This window comes from Polyodon spathula, chromosome 5, assembly GCF_017654505.1.
Source record: "Polyodon spathula isolate WHYD16114869_AA chromosome 5, ASM1765450v1, whole genome shotgun sequence".
Classification (NCBI taxonomy): domain Eukaryota; kingdom Metazoa; phylum Chordata; class Actinopteri; order Acipenseriformes; family Polyodontidae; genus Polyodon; species Polyodon spathula.
In genome coordinates, this window is record NC_054538.1 from 33,494,351 (window position 1) to 33,516,364 (window position 22,014).

The following is a 22,014-nucleotide window of genomic DNA, read 5'->3' on the forward strand; positions in this document are numbered from 1 at the left end:
CTATTTTCACTAACCTAACCTGGCACAATGAAGGATATTCCTACTTATACTCGTCCACATGGTCTTACACCTAACCTTTTGCCCCAAACATTGGCAAGTTTTGCTGTACTACAGAAAAATATTCCAAATCTTTTGTCGCCTTATAAGACTGTTGTCATGCACAACTCAGTCAGTATGAACAAGGGGTTGTGTTGAACATTCTTATCTAAAACAAAAGTTGTCTTTGAGTAAATTGCTGGAGTGCCAAAGGAGAGGGAGCATTGTGAGAGTATTCCAGGGGAGTGAAAGGTTTCTCTCTTTGTATTCAGATCCTGTTGCTGTTTTTGCTGTACACTGTTGTTCCCAACTCCTTTAAAAAGAGATGAAGAATCAGGGATCTGTTTTTCCCTTCCAGCTGACAAAAGGGCAGCTGATTCTGAGTAACAGATGCAACCCCCTTTGGACTGCTGTAAAATGAAAGGAGAGCTAAAAGCTTCTGTAATTGTGTTACTGTTTATAAATTCTAGCAATCTTCTTAACATTGCAGCCATAATATATTTGCACATTGCAGGGCAAGTGGGGGTTACAGTCAGCAATTAACTTGTCTGCTGAGATGCTGAGCCTCTCTGTTCATTATGTGCTTGTTTGTACATTAATGCAGGATGTGTGAACTGTCCTAATATTTTTCTATGTGTCATTACAGCCTGCTTTTGACCAAAAAAATTGTGCATTGTGCATTTTCCACATTTTTGTACATTCTAAGTGGGGTGCATACAGTAAACTGCCTCAGCATTATGAGGCATATCAGAGGGGGAAATCTGACATTCTCTCTCTCTCTCTCTCTCTCTCTCTCTCTCTCTCTCACTTAGGGCTACAGGGACCTTGAGAGTGTATTTAAGCATTTTGTTTTGAGAGAGAGAGAGAGAGAGAGAGAGAGAGACATACATACAGGGAGTAGGAGGAACACTGATCTTGCTGTCCCACAATACGATCCTGTGTAGTACCTCTGATTATTTGTAGTGCTGGAAGTGAGCATCCAGGAGGATGCCTGTATTAAACAGAGTATTGAACTCAGAGCAAGGCAGGAGGTGGAAGGCAGGTGAGGAGCTGCTTCCTAGCTCTGTCTGGACACTCTCTACCTACCAGCAAGGAGCACTGACTATGGAGCTGCCTGAGTTAATCCAACTGGTCAAGTTGGTCTGGAAATCCAAACACAACTTGCAGGGACCAAAGAAGAGAGGGATTTTTGAAAATGAGGACGCCCTGTCTAATTACCAAGGTAAAAACTTTTGTTTCTACCACTTTCATGTTTTGTTTCTTTCTTTTTTTTTTCTGTCTTTATTTTGCACATGTAGGGATTATGTACTTTAATAATTGGATGCTTTAAAGTACATGTTTTAATTGGGACAGAATTTTTTTTTTTTTATGAAGCATGCCTTATGCAGACACCTGTTTAGTTATGTGCAGCTCTATGAGTAATCCTTAATGTGAAAAATATTGTATTAGGCATTTTATATTTAGTGAAGTATAGTGTGCAGATTTCTCTGGAATGTGTGTCTTTAAGGATCATGCAGATTGTGCTCTGAAGCATGCACTAGAACACAAATAAATCATTTAGGGATTCAATGATCATATTATGAGATTTGTTATGTTTTCTCTATTCTTATATACGTTATTTAGGTTTCATTTTAAGAATTAAAACAACCATTATTATTATTATTATTATTATTATTTATTATTATTATTATTATTATTATTATTATTATTATTATTTACCCAAACCATTTCACCATGCAGGACAAGCTATTTAGGTTGATTTAAAAACAAACTGCATTGGATTCATATAGATGTAAGCTCAGTTAGTGTAAGCTAATGTTAGTTACAGAGTGACAGTGGAAGCAACTCAATGTGGTCCTTGCTGGTAATACCATTGATTGGTTCATACTGCTTCTTTTACTCTAAGGCATGCAAGTGTAGTGCTTTGACTGTACACACAATAACAGCTTCTACCAATATTGTAAATATACTGTACCAGTGTTTTTCTCACTCAGTCTTACTGTTAGCATAGCATTATGTTATATTTTTACTGTTAAATAATAAGGACTGATTAAGGACTCTTGTGTTAATTACGTTCTGTAAAGAGAAAAAAATGCTGTATAATCTTCCTCATGATATTTTTAAATGCTTGACGCGGTGAGCTGAATCAACAAGTTTAAGACAGCAAAGCCATCCTGATTTCCATCCTCAGCAATTATTTTAAGATGTAGTAAACATTGGCATTGGGTCATACTGTACAGGCATTGTATCATGACCGAAGCACTGCTCACAGACGAGATGTACAAAACTGTTTCCAGATGACTGGGAAATGTCCCTCTTTCCAGATCTGTGTGTGGGTATGTAAATTCATGCAGAAGCAGCAGTTATTAACCCCTGGAACATTACCTGGTTTCTACTGTATCTTTCTATACCTTAGGCATTGCATCTGGTAGTCTTTCTTCCACAGTACCAGTGTTAACTTAGTGACAACACATGCTTCTCTGGAAGTAAAACAACTTCTAAAACACTGGAAATCTGTTATAATGATTTTTTTTTCTAACAGTTGACAATTGAAACTGAACTATTTCATCCAAACTGTGAAACACTGGTGAATGAAATGATCAGATCTCTGGAAAAGAGCTGTGCTCTCCAGACCAATTGGTACCTTTTAGTAAACTGAGCTTTCTCGTTAGGTACTTGTTTGTTGTTTTGTTGTAAGTAGCCGGTGCCACCTGCAGTTTTGCATATGTAGAAAAAAATGTATGAGCTGCTGAAATTACGTCCTTAAATCATACATCCATCTTTATATGATACAATAAGATATACTAATGACTAAAGCCATACCCACCAAGTACCACAGAATTGAGTCCTGCTACTACCTCCCCACTTTTTTGCCAATAATATTTTATTGCTCAGAATGTGATCAAATCTGAGTCAGAGTCAAGAGCTGATATGGAAATATGTAATATCTTCCCTGAGGTATTGCACACCAGCAGGCTCGTTTCCTGTCGTTCTTTAGCCAGCATTTGTAGTTTTAGACTTTTTAATTCTCAAAGAGTATTTCACTGTTCTGTTTTAATTATTTTTATTTGTGATATAATTTCTGAAACTTTGTTCCAAAAGCTTCTGATTTGATGGAGAAACATTTGAAAGGTATTTGTAAATGCTTCATAAACAGGTTTAAAAAAATGCCTGGGTGGCTTTGTTTAATTTTTTTTTTATTGAACTGGAACTCTCTACCACATACTGAATAGTCCCCAGTAAAAACTTGGGCTGTGTTTACATGCAAGTGAAAATTGACTCTACAGTCATGACTGTGTGACGTTGTCACGTGAATACACCGTGAAACAGCAAAAGGACTTCCTTTTGGCAGCACGACTTTAAGGGCACAGTCAATAACTTAAAAAAGCTGTAAAAACCCATATAAACTGAAGCAGGAACCATTCTTGTGGCTCACAAGGTTTCAGCAGTCAAGATCCAGTTCTTCTGACTTCATCCCATGTAATCTCCAGCAGAAAGGCTGTACAAAACACACACACACACACACACACACACACACACACACAACAAAATGTAAATTTATGGACTATTTTAACATTAGAACCACCGCGGTTATACTCATACCTACAACAGCCGAACAATTAAACATAAAAGGGTTTGTTTGCTAACTTACCACATAAAGCACTACTTAAAACTATAATAAAATAAACATTTCAAAAGAAACTAGTGTGTAAACAGGTTTATGTACACACATAACTGTAAAAACAAAAGTAATTTTTAATCTAAAATTAAAGTAACGTATGATTTCTGGTGCGTGTGTGTCACTTGCAGCACAGAATGCAGGTTGAGCTGCTGCTTTGCAGTTATGTGATCGAAATGTTTCTGCTGTAGCGCTGTTTCAAGGTGAAACCTCTCCTAGTGATATTTTCCCTGGTGCATTTCTTGCACAGTACTAGGAATTGATGGCTGCTAGGTCCACTACATATAGCAAAAGTCTTATATATACAGTGGTTTGCAGAAGTATTCACCCCCTGCCAAGTTTTCACATTTTGTTGGCACCTGAGCGTACTCCACGACGAACACAAACTACTACACATCGATAAAGCTAAAAAATGCATATAGAATATAAATAAGTAAGATTTACAGAAAAAAAAAAAAAAAAAACAGATTAAGTTGCATAGGTAGCAAAGGGGTTGAATACTTAATACAAAAATGACTACAAAAGATTTAGGAGTAGTTTTTTGAGATTTACGATTATACTGTATTTACAGTATAATCGTAAATCTCGAAAAACTACTCACTTCTAAATCTTTTGTAGTCATTTTTGTATTACTTTAGTATAAATACATGTTAATTTGGATTCATATGTTGTTTTTTTCTGACTTTATGTGAACGAAAAGACACACATTTGCCCGTTTTCCCATTGGAAATAGTGATATTTTGAAATATCACTGTCTTGGTCACAAAAGCAAAGTTTGTGGGGAATAATAACCATTTTCTATACTTTTGAGGTGTAAGCAATTAGGAAATAACACTTACTACCCAGGAACAAAAATTGTGTTACATAGTGTTATCCCTCTCAGCACAGTGAAGTCCTTCATTAATAAGTGGAAGATGCATCATACCACCCAGACACTACCCAGATCAGGTCGTCCTCCCAAACTGAGCAGCCGGGCAAGAAGGACACTGGTTTGGGATGTGAGTTGAGAGATCTGCAAAGTTCTGTGTCTGAGATGGGAGTCAGTGTTCACACATCAACAATAAGCGGGTCCCTACACAAAGCTGGCCTGTATGGACGGGTGGCAAGAAAGAAGCCATTACTCAAAAAGTTTCATCTTAAAACAAGTATGTAGTTTGCAAAAAAGCATGTAGATGATACTGCAGACATGTGGAAAATGGTTTTGCAATCAGACGAGACAAAAATTTAACTTTTCAGTTTAAATTCCAAGCGTTACGTCTGGCGCAAGCCCAACACTGAACATCAACCAGTCATCACCATCCCAACTGTCCAGCATGGTGATGGCAGCATCATGTTATGGGGATGCTTCTCTTCAGCAGGGACTGGGAAGCTTGTCAGGATAGAGGGGAGAATGGATGGTGCAAAATACAGGCGAATCCTTCAGGAAAACCTGTTTGAGTCCACTAAGACTCTGAAACTGGGGACGAAATTCACATTTCAGCAGGACAATGACCCGATGCACAAAGCCAAAGCCACACTGGAGTGGTTGAACAAGAAGAGAATTAAGTCCATCGAAGATCCCCAACAAACTTACCAGAACTGGAGCAATTTTCTCATGAAGAGTGGACAAAAGTTTCACTATCCTACTGTGCAAAGCTAGTAGAGACCTATCCAAAAAGACTCATAGTAGTAATTGCTGCAAAAGGTGCTTCTACCTAGTACTGACTTAAGGGGCTGAATACTTTTGTACATTTTCTTTGCAAGTTCTAACATTTAACCTGCTCCTCATATAACAATGTTCAGTTTAACCACTACAGCTTTGAATAAAAAAAGTTTGTTTAAAAACCTGTGCACACATTATTTGTAATTCAACAAAATGTGACATTATTGGTAGGAGGTGAATACTTCTGCAAACAAGTAGCTAATGCGCGGCGTAATTCAGAACGTGCGTGACGACACGTGAATTAATTTCTCTTGTTTAATGTTTTTGTCTTCATGGCAACGCATGAAGCTCTCCTCACGATATTCAGAGTCGTTCTTTTCCTACTTAGTAAGCAGACACAGACATTTAAATATCCCCTCCCTTAAGTGACTACGAATTGAGTAATCTGCATTGGTATGGTCAATTTTGTTTACATTTTTGTTTTGCAAAAGTACAAAAACCCTTACCAGTTTGATATAAAAATCAGGATGTGAAGTCTACCATTGATGTCACAGACTGACCCTCCAGAATGCATAATACCACCTACTCTGACCTGCCTATGACTGGTCTTTGACTGAAAATATCTGTATCTGTGTAAATGCCTATAATGGCATTATTTATAAAACATTATAATATGTTTTTATTCCCTATGTTTGTTACATGTTAGCCTTTAGGTGTAAAGCCATAGAGAGCTTTCTTACTGTGTTTATTCCCTGTTTACCTCATTTCTCTATGCTGTCCACTCGAGCTTTCCTCAGCCGCGCATTCGCCTGGGGGAAGTGATCAGCCGGAACAATCACATCCAGGTGGGGAGTAGGGGGTGGAGGGCAGCTCATTTCTAGTCATCTCAAAATCGCCTCACACAGCGCTTGCCACGTTGGTCAAGGGACGTGGCCAGGGCAGCGCCGGGAGTTCTGTTTGGCAACTCCGGCTGTCAATCTCCCCCTTTTTCCTATATTAACCTATCACTACTTCCTCTCTTTATCTTGTGTTTGTTTTCTTAACCTCTGGGGGGGAAGTGAGTTTCACTCCCTTGGCCGACCGGGTTGGCCTCCTGCCCAAGTCACTGCCATCTCGCCGGTCAGAGGGGACCCCCGGTCAAATCTATACTTTCGCAGATTATGCGCTAGCCTCATGAAGGCCACAACCTGCTATTACTCTCCCTAGTTTCTTTTCTAGGACCGAGCACCTTTCTTCCCCCCTCTGTCCTACATGGACCCAAAACACTTTTCCCTAACTCTCCACGCCACCCAGCTGCCAGTCGATGCTGCCTGAGTAGTGACAGGATTTGTCCTTTTGTCCTCTGTCTCATTCTACTTGTAGCCCAGCAGCCAGAGGATTCTGCCTGACCCAGCCTGGACTTGAGAGCTTTGTCTTTCATATGTTCTGTCTCCACCCTCCTAAGTGAGAGTTCAGAGTGTCTTGTTTGTATAACTTGTCCTGGCCCTTACTCGTCTCAAGTCGCTCAGCAACTACAGGATTCAGCCTGACCCGGTCCTTTGAGTGAAGGGATCTGTCCAGCCCGTCCTATGTCTGACACTATTGTCACTCAAGCACTCACATGCTTCAAGCTCACTGTCCCTTACGCCTTTCTTTACTCTCAAGCCCTCATAGGCAACCAGTGAATTTATTACTATACATAAAATAAGAGGAATACTGCGGCACGGTAACTAAACCCAACCAGAATGATCCTAATTGAATAATTCCACAACTGTGGGCCATTTTCTCTGTATTGTAACATACAAAACATGCAACTCTTTACCAAACAGTATTAACAATAAGTTAATTTGAAATTGTCTTTATTTTATAAATGCTCCCCACTATGCTGACTGGTTGGAAATGGGCCAAAACTACAACCAGAATATAATGACACCTATATTTTCATAAAGGGCATTTGAAAATATTGCGGTGACCAAACCTCCTTTTAAATGTGTCTACATTTTTTATTGCTTTTTTAGTCTTACGACTCTGCGCAGACTCCATAAACTCTGTAATAGCAATTGGAAACTTGTTGTCTTTCCGAAAGGAGACTCTACCCATCAATCTCATACCAGTTTGACCAGTTAAATAGGTCTCTCTGCTCACAAACCCCTGTCATTTCTTTGTTTGGTATACTTACCTGGCACTATGGATTCGACGCCTTGATCTGAAAGTCGCATTTTGGCTCCTTTATTCAATGCGCTGCACCAATTAAAAAAACGAAATACCAGTCATGGAAAATTCCTCGGCTTCTCAGTACTCTGTACTCCAGGAACATTTCTTACAGTGCTGGTGCTTCCCGCGAGGATCTCATCTCCTTGCGAAATCAATCCGAAGAATGCCGTCCCATCTCCATTAGACAAGGCCTCCACCGTTCAAGCTGCCCAGTCCGGGTCGGATTTTCCCGGCGTCATATTAAAGTCCCTCATTCATGCCAGCTCCGACTCTAACACGGACAATCCTCCAAGCCCAGAAAACAATGCAAGCTTCAATCTCCGGGCTGGAAAACCATCTCTCTCACCTTGAATGCCATCCCGTACCTCTCGGTCCATCTGCATTGGCTTTCCTCACCACTCCGTCTCAGCTTCCTGCTGCAGTACCCTGTTCAAGCCCACTTAATTCCAGCCCTTCTTTTAATCTTTCTACAGCAGTAGCCAGCTCCGATTCCCACAACCCAGCTGCCCACACCAGCCTTAGTCTCCAGCAAATTCCGTACTCAAATTCAAGAAGGTAGGGACATAAACCTGGTTCTTTTGCTTATCTGAAGGATAACAGAATGTTAGACTGAGTGTTAGACCAGGTTGTTCAAAAAATGAACTTTAGCAGAATTTGTTACTGCATTTAGTCTGTGCAGACATTCTCTGTGACGCATTTCCTGTGCGCCATCAGGAGTTGGATGTCTATCTTAGTATTGTAACTGATTTGTCCATGAGATATGGAGGTTCAGCTTTTTATCACTATCACAAATCTCTTTCACCTAAGGCCGCTGCAATTCTAGAACAATTCAATATCAGCGTTAACTGGGGCATCTTAGACAATGCATTGTTTTGTCGTCACGTCGCCAGCCTGAAAGTTCTTACTTGTATGGTTTGCAGCTCCAGCTTTCACAGAACTAAACTTTGCCCCCTTTCAGTCGAGTAGATAAACTAGCAGATGCAATGCCATGTTTTGCCAGAAGTTCCAAGCTGTAGTTCCTTCCAACCTCAGTTTTCGGTTAATTTACGTCGCCTGTCATGGGTTCCTCATAATCCTTCTCTACTCATTTACCCAGCCCAATCTAACGAGGCTATGGGGAGATGGACTTTCAGTGCGTACAAACTCTACATTTGAAATAATGTCTCTGACTTATTATCAGCACAAAAAATGTTATGTGAATAATTGTGGATTACTGGAGTCATTATTTTAGAACCCAGTGGAAGGGTAGCCGTCTGCCATGGATTCCCTAAGGTTTCCCCCTATTTCTGGTGAGTATGTTTTTTTTCCTTACCTGAGCACTGAGTGGTTTAGATCTGCAGAGTGGGGGTGGCTTAGATCGCATCATTCTTTTGGGGGGGGCATGGAGGTGGCCCGAGTGCCACTTGTCCTGCCACCGACATCCACATCCATCATAAATACATATCATGCTTGTCAGTATTGGGCAGCGTCTTAGCTCCTTGAATCAGGCAAGACCAAAAGTAATTATCATGCTGTATTACAAAAATATATAATTTTATCTTGCATCACATCAGACTGGGCTATTGGCCAAGTGCATAATTCATTTTACACATTATCTGCGTTCCTCAAAACACGGGTGATGGTTAACTAAGCAAACAATTGGCTGCGGCCTTATATATTTTGGGGGAAGGTGGCCCCAAGTGCCACTTGTCCTGCCCGCTGGCCGAGTCATTCTTAATCACTGTATTGCATTCATCTTAACTCAGTCAGCATAGGGGCGGCTGTCGAGCTCCAATGGATAAGGCCACGGGCCAAATTATAATGTGAATGTATTACGTATCTATCGGCTATCATATTCATGTCGGGCATAACTGTTAGCCAGTTGTTCATGTGCTCATCAGCCTTATCTTTCACAATCAATAAATTGTTATTTTCTACTACTAAGTTGATGTGTCCTTTCTGAAAAAGCCAATCAGATCAATACATAGATTTTTTTATATAGGTTTCAGGTGGCTAATCTCTTTATACCTTTTTTTTTCTTTTAAATACTTCAATGAAATAGTTTTTAAACTACAATATTCTGGGCCTTATAGGGCACTGTATTCTGTCTGGCCACCTGCAGATGCTTGGTTAGAAACTAACAACCTTTTGAAACTTACTAGTCCTTATGTGAAGTGCCTAAGTTGGCATGAACAACAACAGTTGGGGTCCCTGAAAAATAGGCTTTGATTTTATTTTGCTAAAAAATAAACACCGTTATAAATTTAGATTTACTTTTTTTTTTTTTTTTTTTTTTTAACAAAGCACCTTGGTAAACAATCACCTGTTTGCAGCTCATTACTGAGCGACTATCTGTACTGTGTGCTGACAAACTGACACTGACAGCTACAGACTGGATAACAGAGGAAAAAATTCTCCAGCTGTGTCACCATGCCGACCATGAAGTTGACACCGATGACACAAGTAAAATGTTAATTTTATTGTACATTACAGGTGTTGCTATTTATAAAAATGCTGGCTGGCTATAAATTACTATCTACAATAATAAATGTATTCACATGCACATGCGGTCTTCGCTAAAGTCGCAATTTAAAGACAGTATGTTTTACTGTAGCCCTCGGGATGAAACTGTTACCTAGGTGGCTATTTTTATTTTTATTTATTTTTTAATTAGCAGCGGGAGAAAACCACTTCAGCAAGTACAGTAGAATCTGCCAGAACTGACGGACGCTGGATCTACTATAGATGCTAATGAGGGCATAACAAATCCAAAAGAAAAATTAAGGAAACGCAGATCTTCAAGAAAGCTGCAAGACTTTGTATAAATGGATTTTACATTTTTAAACGCTGCAGTAACAGCTGTGCTTGTGAAGCATCCACACTCTATATTGACAGAACAGATGGTTTGCACTATGTAAGACCTTATTTTCTCCCACTGGTGCTTGAGCGCCGGAGCGCTCACAGAATCACTGCCTGTGCACCTATTAGCTCTGATTTAAAAAAAAGCCTGGTTTTCAAACAAACTGATTATCGCTCACCTGTACTGTATTGGTATAAGAAGTGTGTGTTTTAAAAAGGTAATTTCAGCTTCCAATCAGTTAAAATATGCTGACGATAATGTAAACAACACCAAGCTACAGACAGCGAGTCCCAAGCTTTAAACGTGTTACTGTTTATAGATAATATTATAGGTTAGGTAATATATTATGAATATATTTTGTTATTATGTTTTAAGCAACATACTACGATAATGTTCATTATGGTAATTGCTTATTTATTAGTTTTAAAATGTTTAGTAAAGCATGACATATTGTTTGACCTAGTCAGTACAACCGACCCCCTTTGCTAATGACATCTTCAGTCAGGGTCGTAACCCAGTATAAATCTCCACATTTTTGTAAAATGACTTTACGCTTACTTCAAAAGATGCAACATGGTTCAGTAAATTCAAACGATAAACTTTGCATCCCGCGTAGAGGGAGAACACAAACATAAAACGTCATTACGTGGGGTTGGCATTGCAGGGGAGAAGAAGGGAGGTTTCCGTTTCGAGTGAGTGTTTTCTAAACATTATTTGTGAATGCTTCACATTAGAAAATTGACTTCCCAGTATTTTTTAACGCAAGACTGAACGTGAGAGTATATGTGTACATGTGTTTTAAGTACTCGCCTAGAGGACTACTGAGACACAGACATCAACTAGTCCTCATCAGATTAAATTTGCCTCGGGTGAGCAGCCAAACGTGAGTTTTTAACCCGGAGATGTGTATTTCAAATCGGTGCCCTCACCTTCTAGAACCCCACTTAAGTCAGAGACATTAATAACAGAACTATAGGTCCATAAATATAAGATGGTCAAATCTCATGGTTTATACTACAAGGTTTTTGAAGGATGTTTTTTATAACCTGCAACATTTCTATATTTGGTAGGTTTTTTTTTTTTTTTTTGTATCAGTGAACACAATGCAATTTCTCTTTCTCTCTCCATTCTCTGTCTGTATTTCAAATCTGAAATGGAGCAGATGTGAAGAGGATGTGTCAGAGAGATTTATGCTTATATTCAGCCCCCAGATGTGGCAAGTTTCAGAGCACATATGAAAACATATGAAAGCAGTATTTATTTAGGTTCTGGTATCCTACATGCAAATCTTTAAAATAAATGACTTTTTTTTTTTTTTTAAATTACACGATTGGTGTAGATAACACACTTATTACTGGAAGAAAATCCCTGCTTTGATCTTTTTAAAGAAAGTGTTGTACAGTTTGTGTTTCATATAGCGTGGTTAGCTGTATAGATGTACTACTCACAAATCTTTAACTTTTAATATGAATGAAATTGTTGTAACTGTTCTAGAAAAAAGTAGAGAAGCCAACAACGGTCTACACAGTTTTATCAATAGTAAATTGTAATTCATTCTAAAATAGTACATTCTGGGAAATAAACATTTTGTTAAGGATTTTAAAATTGTGTTACTATAGACATAATCTTACCTATTTATTGAGTGCCATAATTTGCTAATGTTGCTGTTTTCTTCAAAAGGCCTTGGGCAAATGTGAAATCTACTTCAAAAGTTTGATGCATTTTTTTAACACGGTGAAAACCAACATAGAATTGTTTTTGCCTAAATCTCTACCTCTCTTTGCCTAACTCTCTACCATACCACAATGCTTTGAGCGTTGTGACACAGAAGTCTCCATTGAAAATCAGTGGTGGAGTATCTTGTTAAGTAGGATATCTTTTAAAACGTCTACTAATAAACTGCAATATTATTGGCTGAAGCAGTTTTGAGTGAGGCTGGATTTTCATTGGTTAAAATATTATTGTGTGCTCCCATTGGCTAGAAAGTTTGCAGTGTTTTTGGCACAATTGGAAGTTTGTCTGTTTGTTGGGAAGTTTGCAGGGAAGTTCATCTGGTTGATTGGAAATTTGCAGGTCCATATAGCCTTTTGTATTAATGAATTGACAAATTAATTAATGAATTATTAGATGAATTAACAAACACATTTATGAATTGCCGAATATATGGAAGAATTGCTGCACAAATTGACCAATTCATGAATTGACAAACAAATTGACAAATTAATGGCTGGATAGTTTTGGCACAAATGGCTCTCCATACCTATTTACACAGCTGTTACATTGTATTGGATTCTTTAATAACAGTCTAGAAGAGTTTGCAGAATACAAGCTTTGTAAAAGGGACCCACTTTTTTTTTTTTTATCTTTCCGCATTTTATGGGCTCGAGTCTCCAAAGAAAATGTACTCCAGAATGAACACAAATTACATTTCTAAAATGAATAAAAAAAAATTAAAAAACTTTGGGAACACCCCAGGATTTAATGACAGAATTGTTTTTTTTTCTGGTTTGTTAACTTTATTCTATGTGTAAATAGCTTTGAGAATCTAGCCCTGTATGTCTGAATGTTATGCAGGATAAAACTCTTAGATATCTTTCAAGTTACATTTTAGTTTTCAGTTAAATTTCTTGCTGTTAATTAAAGTGAATTGTCATATTTTTAGATAAAAGTGCACCACTTTTCTCATTTTGTTATCTTACTTAAATACTGACTTGCCAGGTGTGTGCTAAAACACAGTTGCTAAATCACATAGGTGGGCAAAGTCTGTTTGCCACCACTTGCGCCTGATTTTGTCTTAGGGATTTGCAAACTTTACTAAATAGGGCCCAAAGAGTTTCAATTCCAATACTGCCAGCCAATGCCTTTAATGCTTAACATTCTAGTTAAAAGTTATTTAATTAAAAAATGATGATTACAAGAGAAGCCCACCAACAGTGATTTAAGCTGTGGCCTGTTAGGGGAGCAAGCAAAATAAAAATTCAAAATACAGATTGAAATGCAAACGTTTGTTGTGTACTAAATAAAAATGTTATTAAGTTTTTCTGCACTGAACTGATACACAAAAACAAGGTACAGCAGCAACTACACACAAAAGAACTAGGACTAGAAATGAGTGCTGCCAGAAGGAAAATGTTATTTAAAAAAAAAAAAAAAAAATAGAGTGGGCCTGTTCAAACTTGCTCAAGTAACTTTTCCTAACAATGCATGAGTTGCACATGGTTCAATGTGATGTCATTAAGTATGTACTTTTTCTACAGAATGGAATTAGATTACCTTTTATTTTCAGCTAAAGCCTCACTGGTTTATCATTTAAAAACAGGTAATTTGTATGCAAACACAGTAGAAAACAATGATGTTGAAACACTTGTTTACAAGCATTGGAATGATAAAATGTGAGCATGCTGTTAATAAAGAAAATGTGCCTGCTTTCGTTATTTGGCAGCTTGTGAACAGAAAACGAATTGCAATTTGACATCCTGTTGATTACAGAGTTTTTATTTAAAATGTTTAGCTTTTGATTTTTTTTTTTAAACAACAGGCCAGTCATCTTACATTTATCTACTGTATCATTCCTTTGGCCTCAGGATGTTTTTGGCCTCAAAAAGAGAACATCATGTATAAAGAAAAAAACAAAAATGTTTTCTGGGAACCAAATACATTTTTTCACATGATGTCTATTGTAATGTTCTGCCTAATATTATGATGTTTACGTTTAAAAAAATAATATGTGCTTATTAGCAAACCAGTAAATGACAATAAAGCCATTGGTTCAAATAAGTACAAATACAGTCATTTGAAGTGCACGTATTGTGATGTTAAACGCATGGGAGCTGCATCCAACATTGTTGTGTCAGTGTTTAAAGCACAATAAAGTAAATACTGATTACTGTTTTACACAATGTCAGAGTGTTAGAATGTTTTGGCCAAAAAGCAATTTGGTTTGTGTCATTTCTGTTTTTATACTGGAACCTAAAGAAATTAAAATAAACACAGCGGACAAAAAAAATTAAAAAAATAGGATTTAAAATTTGCTAAGAAATATGAGGCATTGCAAAGCAATTGCAGTAAGCTGGGCAGCTAAAGAACTTTCCTCTTTTGCAAATAAGTAACATTCCCATATAAATACGAGTTGACAGCTATCGGCAGGATTTGTGGTTGATTTATCATTTTTTAAAAGCCCTGATTATGGGTCACTGCCGGCTGAAATGAGCAGCTGTAAGTCAGGGGTCTTGTTGGTGTATTAAGGAACTGATTGATTTGCAGTTGACTGGCAGCTGATGAAGTACCCAACTACATAGGAGTCATCCACAGCTACACAAATCTGTCTGACAACCATTATTGGCTGGTATTTTTCAGGAATCTGGACATTTTTGACATGACCTGGCTTTTCAAATACTGAAGCTACCAAAAACTCCTAAAAGGTTGATTCAATTAGATTTTTTTCTTATTTTAATTTTCCCATTCCGTGTACTGTATGTATTGGCAGAACTGGACAACAGGATCAACTTGCATTGGCATTAACACTCTTATCTATAGAAAGTATTGAGTATGTGGTTTCATGTTCACCTGCTGTGTCATTAAAGGTAAAAATTATGACTGCAGTCCCTAATTGATCAAAATTATTACTGCAGGCCCCAGCTGATCAAGTACTGTGGAATTTCCCTCTGTCACAGGCTGCATCAAACATCTTGCACCATTAAACCATCAGGACATATCACTCAGTTACATCCAATAGGTCGGATTCTCAAAGCTATTTACTTCAAATCGTCATGAGTACGATTATTTTCAGACAATAGAAACACACCCAATAAAGGTACCAACCTAGAAGTAAACAAATCAGACATTTAATTGAAGGGCTTGTGATTCCTCTAAAATAGTTTATAATTCATTTTAGAAATGCAAATTATGTTTATTTTTTCAGACAAAAAAAATAATGTGCCAATGACAATTTAAAGAAATTAGCTTTGAGAATTTAGTTTTATTTTTTATCCAAATGATTTTCTTTACCACAAACTGAACACATAGTTTCTTCCAAGCAAACAAGACAAAATGTAGCATTGAGAATTATAATTAAGTTTTGAGCTTTTTATTAATAAAGTGATTTACATTGTTCATAGTCTGTCTACAACCAAAGAATGAAACCACACTTTTAATACAGTGAGTGTTCATTTTTTAAAAGTGATTTAAATATTAGCATCACAAAGCTTCCTTACTGACTTTTCTGCAGGAGTCCACCAGGGATCAAAACTGAAAAACATCCTGTTCCCAAAACAAATTAACAGGGCCAATAAATTCAAGCACTTCTGTATCTGTTTCAAAAGAAAGGCTTATATCAATTTTTTTTGTATTCATTCTTAGGCTTTATTTATCCAGGAAGCATTTACTTCATAGTAGAAGACAGGACTAAATGTTTTCTATCAGCTTTAAATCCTATTTTAGCTTTAGGCACGTGATGCAGGACCTATAACACTCACAAAGAAAACTTGACTTCTAAGTTGATAGAAAAAGTGTATGTATATTTCTCTTTAGCAGAATCAGTTGTATCACTCAACAGCAAGAATCCCATCCCCTACCTGTATTTATCTTTCACTCTCCAGAAAAGCATCTGGTTATTTCCTAGCAAGTGAAGCATGAAATAAAACCAAAAACAGGGCAATAAATATACTCTCAAAAGAAAGGGAAAGACAGTTTCCACGGAAAGGCCTTTCTTCAGGAAATACCTGTAGTTGAGAAAGATAATAGGTTAGATTAGGCTCTCCAGGTATTTCCTGTGGAAGGCCTGAAAAATTATTATAATTTTTTTATTTTCTTTTTTATTATCTTGTTTTGCTACAGGCTAATCAGTCCGTCTTTATTGAAATAAAAATATAGATAAGTCATCTGGCAACAAAATAGTACAATGAGGAGCTGGATATATTACAGTGCCAGATAAGAATTCCAGTAGTTGAGACACATAAAACGTAACACAGATTTACACTTAAATGGTATAAATGTTGTAAAGTAAGACAGAGACAAAAAAAAAAAAAAAAAAAAAAAAAACAAGTATAAAATTGGGTCTCAACAAAACCAACTTTGGACATGTTTGTCATTAATAACCCATGCTCAAAAGAGAAATGGTAATGTTGCTGGAAAACCTGTCCACATTTCATGTCAACGTAGGACAAATATAGTCAGGCAGCAGAAGAGACCCTACATTGTCACAGGTCCTGGTGTATGTGAGACGTGGTTGGCCTGAAGCAGTGGATTTGGAAAGTTGAAGCCCTATTTTCGAAGGAAGACTGAGTTAACTATCCAGGACGACTGTCTACTTTGCGAAAGTAGGGTCATCCAAGCTGATATATGTCCATATCATGTCTTCTTCTACTTCACAAGCTACCATCAACCAGTTAAGGCGTACGTTTTGCCTGAGATGTTAGTGACAGCCAATGATACAACATTCACTAATGAAGAGTTCCAGCGGTTCTGCAAGAAAAATGGCATTAAGCATGTCAGAACATTGCCTTACCACACCGCATCGAATGGACTGACAGAGAGAGCAGTCCAGATCGTGAGTGAGGGGTTAGAGAAGATGAAGGAGGGGACAACTGACATCAAGTTGTCCAGGTTCTTGTTCCACTACACAATCACACCCCAGACAACAAAGGGATTTTCACCAGCGGAATTACTAATGAGTTGTAGACTAATCTCATGTCTAGATTTGCTTCAACCTGAAGTGGGAGGGAGAGTGAGCGTTGTGCAAACTCAACAGAAGTTTCAGCATGATCACAATGCCAAAGTGCATTGTGTGTAGGAGAAAAAAGTCTATGCAAGTGCCTTTGGAGCTGAACATAAGTGGATGCAAGGAACCATACTGGAGAAAGTGGGGCCAGTTGGAAGAAATGGACAAATGATCCACCGTCACCAAGATCACTTAAGGATGTTTCACCTTTGTAAGAGCCAGAGGAGGACCAGGTGTAATGAGAGGATAATTACATTATTGCACCAGTACACCCCAAATCTCAAGCAGAGGTTCTACCACCAGATCTAGAGCCGGAACCAGCTGTAGCTCTTGCAACAGAGCTGTGATGATCATTAAGGGTGCACAGGACTCCTCAGAGACTGGACCTGTAGTAATATCAGTGTTAAAGTAAAAACAAGAAGCTAGTTTTAAGTAAGGGGGACAGATGTAGTATATTGATAGATAGTTCCTAAGTTCCCTTTTACGTTTAGTGTTAAAGTTGTGATTGCAACATGATCCCTTTAAGAGCTCCAATGGCTCAAGTGTCATGGGTCATAGGTCAGTGCTAGTTAGAGCGAAGTCAGGCAGACATTAGTATGATGTTGGCATCACTGTGTAGTAGGTCCCATTCCTAGTTAAATAAAGCTATGTTATATTTACAGTACTGTCAGTTTGAAATTAATAAACTAACTAACAGTTTATTACAACCTGCTTCCAGAGGGAAGAGAGGACGTTCTCTAGAAACAGTGCCCTGCTTCCCAGTGTGGTTCAGGCAGTGGGAGCTCAGCTCCTGAAACCACATACAGACGAAGCAGTCCAGAAAACAGTAGTGGAGTGTCCTAAATGCAGACTCTTGCTAAAATGTTTTTTCTTTTCTGTCACAAAGACGGCTGAAGTGGGCGGCGTCAGAACCAAGAAAAGGAATGAAATACACAGACAGGACGGATGAATTGAAATGATGATGGCGCTTGCTTGCGCCGGTTTATTGCAAAATAAAAGGGTTTAACAAACAAACAGAAACAGGACACGGCACTTTACGCCAAAATAAATAGACAAACAAAAATGAACTATCCTTAACAAAACACGGTGCACGGACAGACACACTAACAAACACAGTGAGCAGATGAATACAAATATCGTGCTGCTCCCACCAGCACACAATAGCAATTGAAATTATAACGCTCATACTCTCTCTCCTGTTCTCCACTCACCGAACACCCAACCACGAGTGAGTAAAACGTGCATCTATATATACTGTTGTGCTGGGATTCAGTTACTAATTAAGCACGTGAATTAATTATGTGCAACCTCATGCTCACATATTAACTACTTTAAATGTACCTGAAGTGATGTACAATCCCGTGCCTAAATACAAATTTTTAAACACTCGTGTTACACAGACCCGTTTATATCCCGTGTACCAATGACTATACACCGACATTTAACACACCACACGCAACATATAATAGAAAATACACACAGGGGCGGGCACTTCAACACATTTTCACATAAATCACAAAAGTTAGTCAAGCACAAAAGCAACAAAGAAATTTAAAATAACCGCAATAGCTTGTGAAGTGGGCATGTATATGACATAGCTCAAGGCGGTCAAAAATAGAAGACTTTTGTACTGGAAATTATTTTTAATTGATACATCAAAGTCATGATTCAGCTCATGTTGTGCATGCTAGAATTTGAAGTAACACTTGGTTCAGGTATTCATGGACAGTTAAAGATGCCAATGGATATTGCATTTCATCAGTGAAATATTCTATTTTTTGGAAATATTGGATAGCCCCTATTGTTTTATTTACAAAATCGAGCTCTTTGCTGTCCTAGTACATGCAATATGGCCTTGTTGGGAATTCTTGTGGCTTAATTTAAATTTCTATTTTATATGTTAAAGAAATTTTCATTTATGTTTAGGTGATCATCTTTTTACTCTTTGTTGCTTTTTACCTATACATATGCCATGTATCTACAATATTTAGCAAAGCTTAAAGCAAAGTCAATTTGATGAGAACATTATAAAGTCTTAGAAACAAAACTAGAATATATAGACGTATATGCAAAAGCAACCCTACTACGTAAAACAGAGCAGATTTTCTTTCTAGGTTATTATGGGCTAACCCTAGGGACATTATGAAGATAGCATAGCATTGAATATAGTGTGTAAAGTAGTTTCCTTGGCTTTACTATTGCGCTTGCTACAGTGGGGTTTTTTTACCGTAGAGAATAAAAGATGAATAGCAGTAACTTCAGTTGTTGTTATATAGGCCTAAGAAAGCAATTTCATGGTAATCTGATGGCAGCGTTCATGTGACTGTGCACAGTTAGTAACATCCTGAGATGTATGCTGATTTGACCTTTTCGAAGTTCTGTAATGTCAATATGGAAAACCGTGTTCCAAAACAGCTTGACCCTTGTGGTGTTTTGACTACTTTCTTCACTGCAAACACAGATGTTGTTTGGTATTGGAACCCTTGTGAGTTGAGACTTGTGCACACTCACCCAAACATGCACACGCACTCAAACACTCACAAACATGCACACACATGCACACACACACAAAGACGCACACACAAACAAACATGCACACACATAAACATGCACAGAAACTCAAACATTTACACACATAAACACACATGCACAAACATGCACACACAGAAACATACACACACATATACACAAACAGACAAACACACACACAAACACACACAAACACTTCTTTCTCACACTGATATCATGTATCTGTATCTTAATCTTTTTACTGTAATACTTCAGTCTCATAGCACACAACATAGTAACATTTTACAGTGAAAGATATTAAAAGTGAATTGTCATAGCCAGCACTTGAACCAGTATTACAGGTCTCTAGTATTACAGTTCTAACCAACTTAAACCCAATGCTGGAATTTCTTAGACTGATGGGGAAGTGAGGCTCTGTGGGGGAAATTTGGCTGAGGAACACCAGAATCAATAATCTACTCTACTTTTTCATATTATGCAATTCCTATTGTAATTCAATGAATCAGACACTCAGAACGTCATTATCATGTCTGGGACACTTTGGGCCTGATGCAATTGGACCTCCTGTTGAGCCAACAACTGTATTATTTAGCAATGTTACTGAAGAGCGTGCCAGTACAATATGAGCATAGTCTACCCCCCCCCCCCCCCCCCCCACACACACACACACACAAACACGCATACTTAAACAAACTCACACACACATACTCACCCAAACCCACACACACACACACACATATACACACACACACACACCACTGTGTCAGCAATATAATACAGTTATTTTATTTTAAAAGGGCAAATAATAACAAATTACTTATAAGTGGAAATAATAGGGAAAAAAAAGAAGTAAGAAAGGGAAGTTTAAATAATGGGAATTGCCAAGGCACTAGTTCTTTCTATATTCTTTCTTCTTCAACAAAAATTGTGTGACCAAAAAATCACCTTCAAGCACACTGCCTCCATTTAACTTGCACAGGGTGTTTGGTGGATGGTCAAACACTTGACCTCTGGTCCTATCAAGTGACAATACCAAACTATGGGCTCATCAAACACGAAGCAGCTGCCATTTAAAGCTCTGAAGCCAGTAAATTAACTGAGAGCTTGACATTATGAGTTCATGCCTTGTCCAGTCAGGTGTCCTATAAAACATGTCTTGATTTTCTTGCAAGGGCAACATTACTGAAATGGCTGTTTCCTTTGTGTTTTTAGGAGATGCACGAGTGAGAGAGCAAGCAGGGGTTCTCTCTGAGCGGCGAGGGTCCTTCCCATTCATAGACTTCCGATTACTAAACAGTAAGTCTCTTTCAGGGTAGCTTTTTTTGTCAGTATTAACCTCATGCAAAGCCACCCATGCATGGTGTGCCAACTTTTTTAAATAACTGTTATTACACATGAAGTGGTTCAGATCGGCTTGTGTAAATCGGCTTCTATAAATGACAACCTGATGCTGAAAAGCAGTGTGATTTTCAGCTTTTGGATTTTTGGAAAGCTGACAGATTTAGTCTCATTGAAATATGGGTTGCAGGTGACCTTAGGATTCCAACAAGTATTGTCTGAGTATGTAAATGGTGGTACAGAATAAAACAGAGATGCACAGGTTTTTCAGGGAGTGAAGACACAGTTTATTTATTATTTACAGACCAATGAAACAAAATCACAAAAATAAATCCAAACAGACCACATGCAGTCCTAAGAGTTAATGCTTATTAGTGAGTTTCCCAGACAGTTCTTTCAGAGCAGATTTAGAAGTCCCCCTCTTGTTCCCAGCCCTTCGTTCTCTCATTCCCAGCTCACTGGTATCCCCAGGAATGGGATATAAAAAAGACACGATCTGGAGGATCTTAGTTTAATAAATAACACACAATACTCCTTTCTGTAGCCCTGGTCTCACTGCATGTCTTCCTTCCAGCCCAGACCAGAGGCTCCAAGCAACCTGCAACCTGTGAATGATTTCTGCACAAACTGGTAACATCCATTATATATACTCAGAGGCTCCGCCTCTCCAATCAGCCTGGACCTATAGACTACCAGTAGGGGTCCTTACCAACATGGCCAACCAGATAGAGGTGCCTCCTTGTATCTACCTTACTTGACCTTACAAAGATGGCAGCCCTAAAGGGCTATCTCCACCATCCATGTGAGAAGATCCTGCAGTTGACATCATCGCCACCAATAGGCGGGAAGCCGGATATGCTTCAGTATCTTCACCCTGTTACAGAGTAAAAATAAAGACAGTTCTCAGTCTAGAAGACAAACATTTCAACAACTCTGATAAAGTAGTTTGAGTTTCATTAGTTTTTAACAGGCCCAAACAAAGCATAATGATATATCCAACCATCTCCACACAAACTCACAATGACATGAAGACTGCAGTG

General features: G+C 38.1%; 1 protein-coding gene across 6 annotated transcripts in view; it reads left to right on the top strand.

The window, feature by feature from the left end:
* LOC121315869 (cAMP-specific 3',5'-cyclic phosphodiesterase 7B-like) overlaps positions 1-22,014 on the top strand; it is a 71,230-nt gene that overhangs the window by 29,903 nt on the left and 19,313 nt on the right. For 2 of the 6 annotated variants that reach the window (XM_041250418.1, XM_041250419.1), the window contains 2 exons: positions 20,849-20,932; positions 21,549-21,604. The exons of 1 other annotated variant lie outside the window; for it this stretch is intronic. In XM_041250418.1, the coding sequence (XP_041106352.1) occupies positions 21,586-21,604 (19 nt within the window). In that variant the 5' untranslated portion in view covers positions 20,849-20,932; positions 21,549-21,585. Of the gene's footprint in view, positions 1-910; positions 1,259-20,848; positions 20,933-21,548; positions 21,605-22,014 lie in introns of those variants that run through there. 3 more of the 6 variants (XM_041250414.1, XM_041250416.1, XM_041250415.1) reach the window with 3 other exon arrangements.